The 16436-nt window shown below is 38.3% G+C and overlaps 1 protein-coding gene across 8 annotated transcripts in view; it reads left to right on the plus strand.

Moving 5' to 3' along the window:
• The window catches only part of LOC110449058, a 30421-nt gene that overhangs the window by 9523 nt on the left and 4462 nt on the right, over positions 1–16436 (plus strand). For all 8 annotated transcript variants that reach the window (XM_021495634.1, XM_021495638.1, XM_021495633.1 and 5 more), the window contains 5 exons: positions 776–924; positions 5630–5832; positions 10046–10313; positions 12556–14642; positions 15631–15876. In XM_021495634.1, the coding sequence (XP_021351309.1) occupies positions 846–924; positions 5630–5832; positions 10046–10313; positions 12556–14642; positions 15631–15876 (2883 nt within the window). In that variant the 5' untranslated portion in view covers positions 776–845. The remainder of the gene's footprint in view (positions 1–775; positions 925–5629; positions 5833–10045; positions 10314–12555; positions 14643–15630; positions 15877–16436) is intronic.

Genomic DNA, 16436 nt, shown 5'->3' on the forward strand with positions numbered 1-16436 from the left:
CAAAATTTATTATGGTTTATAATGGCAAATGATACTTTGAATATTACATGTTAATAACTTGATTGGAATTATAACCCTGAGTTGACAGTTTGATACTTTGAAAATTTTGAGCCAGCCCTACCCCCAAGGGCTGGCGGGTGTGGCCCAAAGGCGTCAGTGTGCAAAAATTTCTTCATTTTCCTTGTTTAGAATCAGAGGTGCTAGTTTCAAATACTTTTTTAGTCTTTAATCTGTAAGCTAGATATTGAATAAGGTGGTTTAATTGTTTTTTGTCACTTTAAATAATATTTTTGTTCATATTAAAATCAAAATCAACTCTCTGTATAAATATATCAGGTGACCGTTAAGGCCCATGGGCCTCTTGTTATATTTTATAGTTTTATTATATTTTATTATATTTTATAGCTGTATTATATTTTATTATATTTTATAGCTTTTGGACGATAGTTTTACAATACTTCAGCCTTATTTTTACGGAAAAATAAGTTAAGTCTTGAATTTCATAATAATGGAATTTCTGTATGACCAACCTGTAAAACAACATAAGTTGTTCTTTTAACAAAATATGAAATATTGTACTGTGATCATATCCATGCATACATGTGATATTGTTATCTAGGTATAATGGTATATATGATAAAAAATATAATCATTTCAAATTGGCTATCTGATAAATATATAAATATGTTTATGCTAGTTAACCATCTAATTAATATGTTGGTCCAGTATTATTATCAGCCTAGCAGTTTAGTCAACATGCTATGTTTATTTTCAGATAAGCCGTATTGACATAGGCTGACGTTAAAAGTCATAGTTCAATAAGATATAAACCTGTAACTGGAAAAATGGCGGATGCACAATTTTTCCAACGATTGAAAAGACAAGGAGTAGATGTGAAGCTGGCGACAACCATTGTATCTTGTAGTAAGTCACTCTTTTGTACTACATATGATTTGTATGATGCTGGAATTTTGTCGTGTTTACATAGCATCTGTCTAGCACCATGTACAGTGTTTATGTAGCATCTGTCTAGTACCATGTACAGTGTTTATGTAGCATCTGTCTAGTACCATGTACAGTGTTTATGTAGCATCTGTCTAGTACCATGTACAGTGTTTATGTAGCATCTGTCTAGTACCATGTACAGTGTTTATGTAGCATCTGTCTAGTACCATGTACAGTGTTTATGTAGCATCTGTCTAGTACCATGTACAGTGTTTATGTAGCATCTGTCTAGTACCATGTACAGTGTTTATGTAGCATCTGTCTAGTACCATGTACAGTGTTTATGTAGCATCTGTCTAGTACCATGTACAGTGTTTATGTAGCATCTGTCTAGTACCATGTACAGTGTTTATGTAGCATCTGTCTAGTACCATGTACAGTGTTTATGTAGCATCTGTCTAGTACCATGTACAGTGTTTATGTAGCATCTGTCTAGTACCATGTACAGTGTTTATGTAGCATCTGTCTAGTACCATGTACAGTGTTTATGTAGCATCTGTCTAGTACCATGTACAGTGTTTATGTAGCATCTGTCTAGTACCATGTACAGTGTTTATGTAGCATCTGTCTAGTACCATGTACAGTGTTTATGTAGCATCTGTCTAGTACCATGTACAGTGTTTATGTAGCATCTGTCTAGTACCATGTACAGTGTTTATGTAGCATCTGTCTAGTACCATGTACAGTGTTTATGTAGCATCTGTCTAGTACCATGTACAGTGTTTATGTAGCATCTGTCTAGTACCATGTACAGTGTTTATGTAGCATCTGTCTAGTACCATGTACAGTGTTTATGTAGCATCTGTCTAGTACCATGTACAGTGTTTATGTAGCATCTGTCTAGTACCATGTACAGTGTTTATGTAGCATCTGTCTAGTACCATGTACAGTGTTTATGTAGCATCTGTCTAGTACCATGTACAGTGTTTATGTAGCATCTGTCTAGTACCATGTACAGTGTTTATGTAGCATCTGTCTAGTACCATGTACAGTGTTTATGTAGCATCTGTCTAGTACCATGTACAGTGTTTATGTAGCATCTGTCTAGTACCATGTACAGTGTTTATGTAGCATCTGTCTAGTACCATGTACAGTGTTTATGTAGCATCTGTCTAGTACCATGTACAGTGTTTATGTAGCATCTGTCTAGTACCATGTACAGTGTTTATGTAGCATCTGTCTAGTACCATGTACAGTGTTTATGTAGCATCTGTCTAGTACCATGTACAGTGTTTATGTAGCATCTGTCTAGTACCATGTACAGTGTTTATGTAGCATCTGTCTAGTACCATGTACAGTGTTTATGTAGCATCTGTCTAGTACCATGTACAGTGTTTATGTAGCATCTGTCTAGTACCATGTACAGTGTTTATGTAGCATCTGTCTAGTACCATGTACAGTGTTTATGTAGCATCTGTCTAGTACCATGTACAGTGTTTATGTAGCATCTGTCTAGTACCATGTACAGTGTTTATGTAGCATCTGTCTAGTACCATGTACAGTGTTTATGTAGCATCTGTCTAGTACCATGTACAGTGTTTATGTAGCATCTGTCTAGTACCATGTACAGTGTTTATGTAGCATCTGTCTAGTACCATGTACAGTGTTTATGTAGCATCTGTCTAGTACCATGTACAGTGTTTATGTAGCATCTGTCTAGTACCATGTACAGTGTTTATGTAGCATCTGTCTAGTACCATGTACAGTGTTTATGTAGCATCTGTCTAGTACCATGTACAGTGTTTATGTAGCATCTGTCTAGTACCATGTACAGTGTTTATGTAGCATCTGTCTAGTACCATGTACAGTGTTTATGTAGCATCTGTCTAGTACCATGTACAGTGTTTATGTAGCATCTGTCTAGTACCATGTACAGTGTTTATGTAGCATCTGTCTAGTACCATGTACAGTGTTTATGTAGCATCTGTCTAGTACCATGTACAGTGTTTATGTAGCATCTGTCTAGTACCATGTACAGTGTTTATGTAGCATCTGTCTAGTACCATGTACAGTGTTTATGTAGCATCTGTCTAGTACCATGTACAGTGTTTATGTAGCATCTGTCTAGTACCATGTACAGTGTTTATGTAGCATCTGTCTAGTACCATGTACAGTGTTTATGTAGCATCTGTCTAGTACCATGTACAGTGTTTATGTAGCATCTGTCTAGTACCATGTACAGTGTTTATGTAGCATCTGTCTAGTACCATGTACAGTGTTTATGTAGCATCTGTCTAGTACCATGTACAGTGTTTATGTAGCATCTGTCTAGTACCATGTACAGTGTTTATGTAGCATCTGTCTAGTACCATGTACAGTGTTTATGTAGCATCTGTCTAGTACCATGTACAGTGTTTATGTAGCATCTGTCTAGTACCATGTACAGTGTTTATGTAGCATCTGTCTAGTACCATGTACAGTGTTTATGTAGCATCTGTCTAGTACCATGTACAGTGTTTATGTAGCATCTGTCTAGTACCATGTACAGTGTTTATGTAGCATCTGTCTAGTACCATGTACAGTGTTTATGTAGCATCTGTCTAGTACCATGTACAGTGTTTATGTAGCATCTGTCTAGTACCATGTACAGTGTTTATGTAGCATCTGTCTAGTACCATGTACAGTGTTTATGTAGCATCTGTCTAGTACCATGTACAGTGTTTATGTAGCATCTGTCTAGTACCATGTACAGTGTTTATGTAGCATCTGTCTAGTACCATGTACAGTGTTTATGTAGCATCTGTCTAGTACCATGTACAGTGTTTATGTAGCATCTGTCTAGTACCATGTACAGTGTTTATGTAGCATCTGTCTAGTACCATGTACAGTGTTTATGTAGCATCTGTCTAGTACCATGTACAGTGTTTATGTAGCATCTGTCTAGTACCATGTACAGTGTTTATGTAGCATCTGTCTAGTACCATGTACAGTGTTTATGTAGCATCTGTCTAGTACCATGTACAGTGTTTATGTAGCATCTGTCTAGTACCATGTACAGTGTTTATGTAGCATCTGTCTAGTACCATGTACAGTGTTTATGTAGCATCTGTCTAGTACCATGTACAGTGTTTATGTAGCATCTGTCTAGTACCATGTACAGTGTTTATGTAGCATCTGTCTAGTACCATGTACAGTGTTTATGTAGCATCTGTCTAGTACCATGTACAGTGTTTATGTAGCATCTGTCTAGTACCATGCACAGTGTTAATGTAGCATCTGTCTAGCACCATGTACAGTGTTTATGTAGCATCTGTCTAGTACCATGCACAGTGTTTATGTAGCACTTTCATTGCATATCCTGATCATATATAAGGGTTAGAAATAAAATGTAATTGATAAGAGGCACTTTTTAATGGTTTGTCCAATCTACGATGATGTTCAGATAGGAACTCTTAAATAAAGTGTAGTAGACTTTGATTGTACATTGGACAATGGTCACCCTCTAGATTAACCCTAGAGGGAATTTCCCTTTAGCTCCGTGGTAGCGTGTCTACTAGGAAGTCTGGGATCATGGGTTTGATACCTGTTGAATGCAATCGACTCAATTTCTTGTTACAAAAGCAGCAGAACATATTTATGATTTTGCTGGATTATCGGCGAAGAAAAAAAATCATTTAACATTATGAACTGTTAATTAAAATGTTGCAGAAAGTTCTCTCTACTGTGTTATATAATTCATATGTGGAAGAAAATTATTCACCTTAAACTGAATATAATATAACTTGATATTGATATTGAGCCCTCGTCTTATGGAGGGTATGGGGGCTAGCTCTCCCACAAATCTTTTTAAAAAACTAGATGACATGAGGTGGCATTTCAGCACTTTTTATCTTCTTCTCCTTTCAATAAGAGACTTTTAATCTCCAAGGATGGAGCGATTACTGACTCTGTTATAATTCAACTCAAGTTGTCAACTTTCTATTAATATCATGAAGCTCCTTGTAAAATGTGTGAATGAAGGAAAATAAAATCATCAAACAATTTTTCGATTTTAGACTCAAGATGAAATATTTCTTGCTGAAAGGGGAAATTAAGCAAAGAAAAAGGGGAAAATTGTGATTGTAAAAGGGGAAAATTTAATCATGATTTCTAATTTACCCAATACCGGTAGTAAAAAAGAGCTGGATAAAGCCCTGATGTAAACATTAATGTGTTTTATGTATTCAAATGTGTGACACTTAAAAAAATATATGTTAAATTGTTGTCATTGATTAACCTGCGGACTGGGGAAGGGGATTAGGAGAGGGGGTTTCAATGTGGTATGTCAAATGGAAAGTTCAGGTATTGTTTGCATGGTATTGATTATAAAGCAATGCTTTTATTCAGTGCTATTACTAGAAAGATCTAATGTTTAACTGATATCTTTTAATCACAAATTTTGATTTCAATGCTGTTTTATCTTATTCATGTAGTAAAGTCCTCTTGAAGAAAAAAAGTGCTTGAAAGTCACCACTGTGTGTAATGTTTGCCTTGGTACAGTGTACATATATGTACTTGTTTTTCTATATGTATTTACACAGTATGTATGGATATGTATATTTCACTCAAATTTTCAAATATGTAAATAACAAATATTAAAATTTGTACTGTAATTTATGTTACCAGTTATTCATATTTCTTACAGAACAATTTACCAGTGAAGAATTGAAAGATTGGGCAATTATTAGTCTTAAGACAATCAAACTCAATGAGGCTATCAAAATCGTCAAAGAACTACATTTTAACCAGAATGTGGGAGATAATAAAAGTGGAATTCTATGTGCACGGATCAATAATCTCAAGAAATCACCACAAGAGGAGGCCGGTCAACAAGGTGGTCACAGCAAGGTAAGGGTTACAAAGGGTCAAGGTAATGTTTACAGTTGGAGGTCAAGGTGAGGTTTACAGTTGGAGGTCACAGTAATGTTTAAAGTTGGAGGTCAGGGTAAGGTTTACAGTTGGAGGTCAAGGTGAGGTTTACAGTTGGAGGTCAAGGTGAGGTTTACAGTTGGAGGTCAAGGTGAGGTTTACAGTTGGAGGTCAAGGTGAGGTTTACAGTTGGAGGTCAAGGTGAGGTTTACAGTTGGAGGTCAAGGTGAGGTTTACAGTTGGAGGTCAAGGTGAGGTTTACAGTTGGAGGTCAAGGTGAGGTTTACAGTTGGAGGTCAAGGTGAGGTTTACAGTTGGAGGTCAAGGTGAGGTTTACAGTTGGAGGTCAAGGTGAGGTTTACAGTTGGAGGTCAAGGTGAGGTTTACAGTTGGAGGTCAAGGTGAGGTTTACAGTTGGAGGTCAGGGTGAGGTTTACAGTTGGAGGTCAGGGTAAGGTTTACAGTTGGAGGTCAGAGTAAGGTTTACAGTTGGAGGTCAATGTAAGGTTTACAGTTGGAGGTTAAGATAAGGTTTACAGTTTGAGGTCAGGGTAAGATTTACAGTTGGAGGTCAGGGTAAGGTTTACAGTTGGAGGTCACAGTAAGGTTTACAGTTGGAGGTCAAGGTAAGGTTTACAGTTGGAGGTCAAGGTAAGGTTTACAGTTGGAGGTCAGGGTAAGGTTTACAGTTGGAGGTCAATGTAAGGTTTACAGTTGGAGGTTAGGGTAAGGTTTACAGTTTGAGGTTAAGGTAAGGTTTACAGTTGGGGGTTAGGGTAAGGTTTACAGTTTTAGGTCAAGGTAAGGTGTACAGTTGGAGGTCAGGGTAAGGTATACAGTTTGATATCAAAGTAAGGTTAACAGTTGGAAGTCAAGGTAAAGTTTACAGTTGGAGGTCAAGGTAAGGTTTACAGTTGGAGGTTAGGATAAGGTTTACAGTTGGAGGTCAATGTAAGATTTACAGTTGGAGGTCAAAGTTCAGTTTACAAAGGGGGGGTTCAAGTTAAAGTTCACAGCTGTTGTTTATGCTAACGTTAATTGTTGGAGGTCAAAGTTCTGTTCACAAAGGAGGGGACATTTTAAAGTGTATTGCTGTTGTTAAGGGTAAGTCCTAGATTTACAGTTTGGGGTCAAGGTAAGATTTGCAGTAAGAGGTCAAGGTAAAGTTGACAAATTGGGGTGAAAGTAAGGTTTATAGCTAGGGGTCAAGTTAAGAAATACATCTGGGGGTTGAGATAAAGTTAGGAGTCAATAAAGGCTAACAGTTGAGGTTTAAGGTATGTAGCTTTCAAGCTCAGGAGTCAAGAAGTTCATATTTTCGGGCCAAGGAAAGTTTAACAGCTGAGCCAAAGGTAAGATTTACATTTGGGGTTGCTGTTAAGATAATCAACTCTTGGTCAAGATAAGATTTACAGCTTGCGTTTGAGATAAGGTTTAAAGCTAGGGGTCAAGGTAGGGTTTACAGCTAGTGGGTCAGGGTAAAGGTGTACAACTAGGAGTCAAGGTTAAGGATGACAGCTAGGGGTCAATGTAAGGATTACAACTAGGGGCCAGGGTAAGTTTAACAGCTAGGGTCAAGGTTAAGGATAACAGCTAGGGGTCAAGGTAAAGTTTACAGCTAGGTGTCAAGGTAAGTTTACAGCTAGGGGTCAGGGTAACATTAACAGCTAGGGATCAGGGTTTAGGTTTACAGCTAGGGGTTAAGGTAACGTTTACAGTTAGGGATTAAGATTAGGGGTTTCAGCTAGGGGTCAAGGTAAGGTTTACAGCTAGGTGCCAGGGTTAAGGTTAACAGTTAGGAGTCAAGGTAGGTTTTACAGGTAGGGGTCAAGGTAAGCTGTACAGCTAGGGGTCAGGGTAAGGTTTAACAGCTAGGAGTCAGTGTAATGTTTACAGTTAGGGATCAGGGTTAGATGTACAGCTAGGATTCTGTTAAATGTTTTCAGCTATGGGTCAGGGTTAAGGCCTACTAACAGCTAGGAGTCAAGGTAAGACATACAGCTAGGGGCCAGGGTAAGTTTTACAGCTAGGGGTCAAGGTAAGATGTACAGCTAGGTGACAAAGTAATGTGTACAGCTAGGAGTCAGGGTTAAGGTTTACAGCTAGTGGCCAAGGTAAGTTTTACAGCTAGAGGTCAAGGTAAGGTTTATAGCTATGGGACAAAGTAATGTGTACAGCTAGGAGTCAAGGTAAGACATACAGCTAGGGGCCAAGGTAAGTTTTACAGCTAGAGGTCAAGTTAAGGTTTATAGCTAGGGGACAAAGTAACGTGTACAGCTAGGAGTCAGGGTAAGGTTTACAGCTAGGGGCCAAGGTAAGTTTTACAGCTAGGGGTCAAGGTAAGATGTACAGCTAGGGGACAAAGTAATGTGTACAGCTAGGGGTCAGGGTTAAGGTTAACAGCTAGGGGCCAACGTAAGGTTTTACAACTAAGGGTCAGGGTAATGTTAACAGCTAGGGGCCAGGGGTTTAAGGTTAGCAGTTAGGAGCCAAGGTAAGGTTTACAGTTAGGGGTCAAGAAAAGATGTACAGCTAGGGGTCAGGGTAACATTAACAGCTATGGGTAAGGGTTAGTGTTTACAGCTAGGGGTCAAAGTAAAGTATACAAGTAGGGGCCAGGATTAAAGTTTACAGCTCGGGGTCAAGTTAAGGTTTATGGTTAAGGGTTAGGATTTAGGGCTACAGCTAGGGGTCAAGGTAAGGATGATATATAGTTATGAGTCAGGGTTCAGGTTTACAGCTAGGGGTGTAGGTAAAGTTTACAGCTAGAGGTCGGGGTTAAGGTTTACAGCTAGGGGTCAAGGTGGGGTTTAGGCCGAGGTTTTTAGATTTAAAGCTAGGGGTCTTTGTAAGGTACATAAGAGGTACACTATTTTAGTTTCAAGGTAAACAAAGCATTACAATTTTGTCAATTTTAATAAGACACAAATACCTACTCAATATATCAAGATAGCAGTCATAAAGGGATATAATTTATATATGTTGTGATTGTGACTGTGATTTCACAATAAATATTATATGATGCCATATCTCAATCAAATTAAAGGATCTCAAATTTTAGTTGGCAAGTTATTGATAGCCAGCATTCTTTGACATTGAAAGAACACTGTTTTGCTGTTGTTTAAGACAATTTTATTCGCTGTAAACCTGGTCATCAATTGTTTCCTATTGCAGGAGTATTATCACCCCCATTCATTTTTTTTTTAATTAACTTAAATATTTATTCATGTCACTTGATTTTTCATATTTTATTTAAATTAAGATTTGGCAAACACAATACTAAATTATCTGAACTATATATATAATGTTTTTGGTCCTTAGCTCTATAGTGAAGGATTTGTTACAGCTCTTCATTAGTACATTTAACTCTTCACCCACTCACTATAGCTAGTTAATAAAAATCTTTTATTCACTTCCAATTTTGGAATTGTATCAAACACCTGTAAAAAGCTGATTGACTTTTATAAACCAGCAGTTACCTGGTAATATTAAAGGGTCAGGGAAATGGGAAAGTTTGCTGTGTTATATGTCCTTTAAACAGCTATGGTAATTGAGGTAATGTTGCACGCTTTGTGGTAAAGGAAACGTGGAGTACCCGGGCCATCAATTTTAAACTGTTGAAGATATCTTGATGAAACTTGAGGTATGCATGCATCACCCACAGAAGGCGTGCAGTGCACTGAAAATAGGTCACTGTGACCTTAACCTCCAATTCAAAGGTCAAATACGTGCAACATTTTCAGTAAATTCTTCTCCTGCCTGTACATTTTTAACTGTTAAAGATATCTTGATCTGACTTGTAGTATACCTGCACCACCCACAGAAGGTGTGTAGTGCACTAGAATTTGGTCTCGTGTCCAACTATGTACAGAGTTATGGCCCTTTGTTTATTTTTTTATATCGAAGTTTGTCCACAGCATAACGTATAAACTGTTAAAGATATCTTAATCAAACTTGAAGTATACTGTTAAAGATATCTTAATCAAACTTGAATTATACCTGGATAACCCACAGGTATTTTTAATACCGAAGTTTGTCCGGAGCAGAAGCTCCATGTTATTTCACCTACGTTTACCAAACTTAACATATTTATGTATCTTTGTTTGTCTATTGGCTAATAAGGGGAGACATTTTTTTGTTCAATTTCTTTTTATATACCATTCAGTTGTTTTGACTTTATTTTTTCTTTAAGGTTCAATCTAATTCACGTGGAGGTGGCTCAGCAAGAGGTGGAAATAGTCGAGGAAATAGAGGGCGTACACCCCCTCCTGGACCCCTACTACAATCACACCCTCCCCAATTCCAATCACCCCCTCCTCTATTCCAACCTACCCAGCATGGACCCTTGCTCCACTCACCCCCTTCTCTATTACATTTACCAACCTCTGGTAGGCCACCTCTCCAGAACCATGGTGGATCATCTTCACAGCGTAATGATGGAATCCTTCCAACCCCATATGGTAAAATGACTTTACAACCTTTTGCAAAGTAATAGAAAGATATGGGTGTCTTGTGGATAAAGGTATTAGACAGAGTATTGAACACGATTGAGGGTGATGGTGTTAGGCAGAGAATTAACAGTCCTGTGGACAGATAAATTAAACTGAATACTGTACATGTGTACTGGGAAATTGTTGCCACAGTTTAATTTTTCGCCTTTTTTTTGTCCTCCATAAAGATGGTAAAATCATCAGTAAACGAATATAAATAAACAACATAATAATTAAAGTAATCGAATGTGAAAGTCAAAGTTAACACTGGCTGAAAACTTATTTCATGGGCAAAGGGAAAAGTTTGACTGGACTAAAGTTTCTCATTAAACAGTATTGAATAGTCTTGTAGACCTGTAGAAGTATCAGACTAAGTAATGAGCAGTCTTGTGGGTAGATGTATCAGACTGAGTAATGAGCAGTCTTGTGGGTAGATGTATCAGTCTGAGTACTGAGCAGTCTTGTGGGTAGATGTATCAGACTGAGTAATGAGCAGTATTGTGGGTAGACGTATCAGACTGAGTAATGAGCGGTCTTGTGGATAGACGTATCAGACTGAGTAATGATCAGTCTTGTGGATAGACGTATCAGACTGAGTAATGAGCAGTCTTGCGGGTAGACGTATCAGACTGAGTAATGAGCAGGCTTGTGGGTAGATGTATCAGACTGAGTAATGAGCAGGCTTGTGGGTAGATGTATCAGACTGAGTAATGAGCGGTCTTGTGGGTAGATGTATCAGTCTGAGTACTGAGCAGTCTTGTGGGAAGATGTATCAGACTGAGTACTGAGCAGTCTTGTGGGTAGACGTATCAGACTGAGTAATGAACAGTCTGGTGGGTAGACGTATCAGACTGAGTAATGAGCGGTCTTGTGGGTAGATGTATCAGTCTGAGTACTGAGCAGTCTTGTAGGTAGATGTATCAGACTGAGTAATGAGCAGTCTTCTTGGTAGACATATCAGACTGAGTAATGAGCAGTCTGGTGGGTAGACGTATCAGACTGAGTAATGAGCGGTCTTGTGGATAGACGTATCAGACTGAGTAATGATCAGTCTTGTGGATAGACGTATCAGACTGAGTAATGATCAGTCTTGTGGATAGACGTATCAGACTGAGTAATGATCAGTCTTGTGGATAGACGTATCAGACTGAGTAATGATCAGTCTTGTGGATAGACGTATCAGACTGAGTAATGAGCAGTCTCGTGGGTAGACGTATCAGACTGAGTAATGAGCCGTCTTGTGGGTAGATGTATCAGACTGAGTAATGAGCAGGCTTGTGGGTAGATGTATCAGACTGAGTAATGAGCAGTCTCGTGGGTAGACGTATCAGACTGAGTAATGAGCGGTCTTGTGGATAGACGTATCAGACTGAGTAATGAGCAGTCTCGTGGGTAGACGTATCAGACTGAGTAATGAGCAGGCTTGTGGGTAGACGTATCAGACTGAGTAATGAGCAGTCTTGTGGGTAGACGTATCAGACTGAATATATTTAAAGTTGAAAAACATCTTTTTAGAAAATGAATAACAACATACAAATATTAACTTTGAATATTTTGTCAAATATTTTGACGATGAGCTGCTGCTTCTTGGGACTTGAAAGCTGTTTTAAATTGATTTTGTCAAATCTAGATTATTTCAAATGATGATCAATAATTTTATACATATATAAACCTTATTTAATGTTTCTGAAAAGGCAAATACAAGGGAAAAAGGAATGTTTTTCATGAATAATTTGCAGTTTTGTTCAAAAGCAACTACATTCAACTTCGTATTTTTTTTTTTTTATCAAAATTGAACAAGTACATGTAGCTATATCATTTACCCTAGCTATATCTACTTATATATTTTTGATATCAACATTTTCTACCACTTTTAACCTTTTAGCTGCATTTCAACAAACCAACAACCAAGCAGTTTCTTTTTTTTCGACTCGCTCGTCCTAATGGCCAAGTGATCACAGATGCTTACTCTGTCCGTCATCTTTCTCTTTTCTGAATGACCACTGACCAAATCTAAGGACAGGATGTTTTGCTTGTAAAATCCTGGGATGAGGCTCAGAAAAGTCTGAAATAAAAGTGATCTAAACTTACTGTCATCCTCATTTGTCCTCTTGTTAGGTGTTATTCAGCTGAGTATTTGATACTCTTTATCAACTAATGAAAACAAAATCCTTCTTTAATTTACATTTTCATTATTTTGCTTATTTTGCAGGAAGAAAGAAACAGCAACAAATTCAGACTGACCCACAGTACCTTACTAATAATCTGGAGTACCTGAGGAACCTCTCAGAAAATGCTCAAGGAATCCCAGGTTTCACCAATCCTATGGAGTCCTTTCAGTCCGCAGATAATGGACGAACAGCCAAAACAGCAAAGACAGGCAGAAGAAACAGAGGGAATCATTCCAAACAAGGTGGAGCTACAGGGCAAGGCAAGGGAGTGAACTCTGACGAGGACAGCGATGGCAGTATCCAAAGCCAACCTGATAACCCGAGTATGTGGGGAAACAGAGGGCTTAACAGGAGTTATGGTAGCACTGACTTCCTTGATCAAGTAGCAAAAAGAAATACTAATAGTGGTAAGCAAGGAAATCGGGGTGACCAAGGAAATCATGGTTACCAAGGAAACCGTGGATACCAAGGAGACCGTAACCGTGGTCCCAGACGAGGTAGAGGTGGAGGCAGAGGTCACCATGAGGGCAGTTCTGAGATTGTCAACAACAATGATGATGAAAACAACCAGAATGGGAGATCACGAGGAAGCAACAGGGGTCAGGGTCGTGGCAGAGGTCGAGCTCGCGAAAGAGGTAGAGGTGGGGATCGAGGCAGACGTTGGTCATCAAAATGTAACGTGAACAGCGGGGATGAAGACGAAGAAAGTGACTCAGATAGTGATAGTGATTTAAGCAGTGTATCAGGGAGTGAAGCGTCAAGAAGTGTTATCTCTGGGAGTCAAAGTGACAGGCTCAAAGACTTTGATAAAAAGAAGAAAAGGAGAAGACCTCGACAAAAACCTCGCAGTTGCTCATTAAATGAAGAAGTTGAAACCTTTGAAGATGAACGTGTAGATGAGAACAAGATCTTTAGTTATCTTGTTAAGAGCTTTGGTGGGTTTGTTGCCTTTGATGAGTTTGTAGAGCAGTGTGACCTTTTTCCCAGCGACCTTGACATAGATAAATGGTTTCGATGTCACAAGCGAAGGTTCAAATTGTTTGAAAAGGAAGGAAAGATTTTGTATGTATCTGCTTTCTATCGGGATGTGACTCTTTGTCTGGGATACAATTGCCTGTTTGGACGCGAAAAGAAGTGTTCAAAGACAGACTGTGAACATTTCCATATTTGTAAAAATCATATCAGTGGAAATTGCTCGTTTGGAGAGACCTGTTGTTTTTCCCACAGTTTTCGAGATGCCAACAATTTGGAACACAAGAAAAAGCTTGGGCTTCATGAGTTTTCAGACAAAGAAATGGTGGTTATATTGGCCAACAGATACCCAAAGGTTTGCTCTGATTTCTTGAAGACTACCTCATGTCCAAATGGAGAAAACTGTCCAAATCTACATATCTGTAGCCTCAGTTTGAGAGGGAGGTGTACCAGAGAGGCGGACTGTCCACTTGGTCATTCTTTTGAAACTGACCACAACATTTGGGTGTTAAAGGCATTGGAGCACTATTCCTGGCTTACGGGAAAGTCAGGTTTACTTCTTAGGAAAATCATATTGGTGGACCGATCCCTGGAAGCACCATTAGGTGCACAGACAACGCAGAAAGAAGAACCAGAAATTGGTGATGAGGAACTGAAAGATATTGCAGATGAAATTGAAAGATTAAAGAAGACACCTGGAAAGAAACGCCCATCCAGGGCAGACCGATTCAAAACTAATGACCCCGATGATGTAATCTCCTTCAATCTGAACCAGGTTCATATCAGCGAGATGAGTTCTGGTGTAGATGCAGAGATACCTGATGAACCTATGCCCGAACAAACTGAGAAGGCTGAACCAAAACAGAAAAAGAAAAAGCCTAAGAAAACCCCAGGATCTAAACAAAACAAGAAGGATGACACTGTGGAAACTCCGACAACATGGTTGAATGAGGAAGCTTTGGACATTTCCATCTGTTTAAAATATTTGGAGGGAAACTGCTCAGGAGTTTGCCCAAAAGGTCATCACCATCACCCTGACCAGGCTCCTTATGTGTGGCAGATCAAGCAAGGAGACACCTGGTGCAGCTTCACGTCAGAATACAGTGAGGAAATTGAGGAAGGTTTCTGCAGACATCTAGAAGTCATTGATGCAGAGGTAATCTTTCTGTGATGTTAAACAGTTCCTTCATATAGGAGTAATTTGTCCTGTGAGACAATGTAATGTTGTTATAATACTAGGTTAACCAGGCTTTCATTGTCAGTTGAAAAGACCCGTTGGTCCTGTCCGGTACCTTTTCATTAGTTCTGCTGACCTGAAGGGCCAAGTTAAAGAGCTAATGCTGTGGCAATTAAGGCTTCTGTCAATTTGCATCAACCTTTCTTTTTAACTCGACCAGATAAGAATGGCTGAAAAGATTTTGACCCTTTAAATGTTGTATATATGAAAGGTATTACCTTCCAGGGGTCAGAGAGACGGGGTCTAACAGGGGAAGTATAGGTAAATCTTAGAAATCCTTTACTCCTTGAATACAGATCATAGGCCAAGAGGACTCAACTTTGTATAAATGGATCAGGGAAATCCCCATCCCTAGCCCAAACTCTCTTCAGTTCTATTGTGGTTCAAGTTGGGACAGGCAAGACATAATTGGTCTGAATTTTTGTGTTCAAACTTAAGCTTAGTGTTAGACAGTACTATAGATCACATATACCTGGTATGTGTTCTACACTAACCCTAAATCCAACACAATCAGATAATTGGTCTTGATGAGGGATACCTGTATATATACAGTACATTAACTTCAGTAAAAAACCTGGTAAAATATTCAAAAGATCAAATTGCAGTCTCATGTTCAGTTTGTATTGTAACGGTCACAAATTATATATTTTTGATATTTAATCAGTTTTACTTAATATAATTAATATTATTCATAAACTAGAATATTTTGCTGTTAAAAGTGAGCTTAGATTTAGTGTTATAATGACATAATATTATGATTTAGTGAAATTCCTGATCAAGAAATTTAAGAGTACAATATTAGTCTCAGTTTTGATACTCTCTGAGTTACACAAGACATTTTTGCTGTTGAAAGTTGCGTTAGATTTGTGTTATATAAAAGAAATGATGATGATTGTGTTGTGTTTAGATATTGGTGGAGAACCAAGCTGTATACATGGTTCACGTGTGTGTCAGTGATGTCAGAAATACCAAGGGTGTGGTGTATGAACAGGACGGAGTGATGCTTGCCGCTCCTCAGAGCTTCCCAGTACGACGCTTATCAACTCAGTCCTACGTCGACGTGAAGGACAAAAAAGTGGCAGCCTTAAGCTTTACGACACAGTGGAGATGGTACTGGAAAAGCGATGAAGAACAGTGGGAACCGTTTGACACTGTGAGCTTTCCTTATCATAATTACTGTATGAATTATTCTACTGAAAAAAAAATCCATTCCCTGAAGGGAAAGAACAAAATGATTTAGATTTTGCTTAATTCAATAATGTTTGAATACTAAAACAATCTAATTACTTCTATATTAACAATCTACACTGTTGACTCACTCAAAATCCATATCTAATTTTGATCCTGTAAACTGGAATTATCCCATTACCTTACCATTAGTTCTGGAGAAGTTTCCATGAAGTTGACATTACAGTTCATGTGGGTAGATTCTGTGAATAAGACAAGACTAAAATATGAAACTTGTAGGTACGCTAATCAGACCGAGACTAATGTATGAGATAGTTATGTACCAAAATACTACCATTCACAGAAAAACATGATTAAATTTATCAAATTATCACAGATGGCTTTGCCATGTTTGTTCAATTTACACATGCTCAACTGGAGTTAATCACCTCATATACTGACCTGAATAGAAAAGTATAAATATTCCTTAAGGTCATAGGAGTGTATTGCTAAGCGGAAATAGGAAGTACATCCCTAGTTGAAAAC

This window comes from Mizuhopecten yessoensis, unplaced genomic scaffold, assembly GCF_002113885.1.
Source record: "Mizuhopecten yessoensis strain PY_sf001 unplaced genomic scaffold, ASM211388v2 scaffold4449, whole genome shotgun sequence".
Lineage (NCBI taxonomy): Eukaryota > Metazoa > Mollusca > Bivalvia > Pectinida > Pectinidae > Mizuhopecten > Mizuhopecten yessoensis.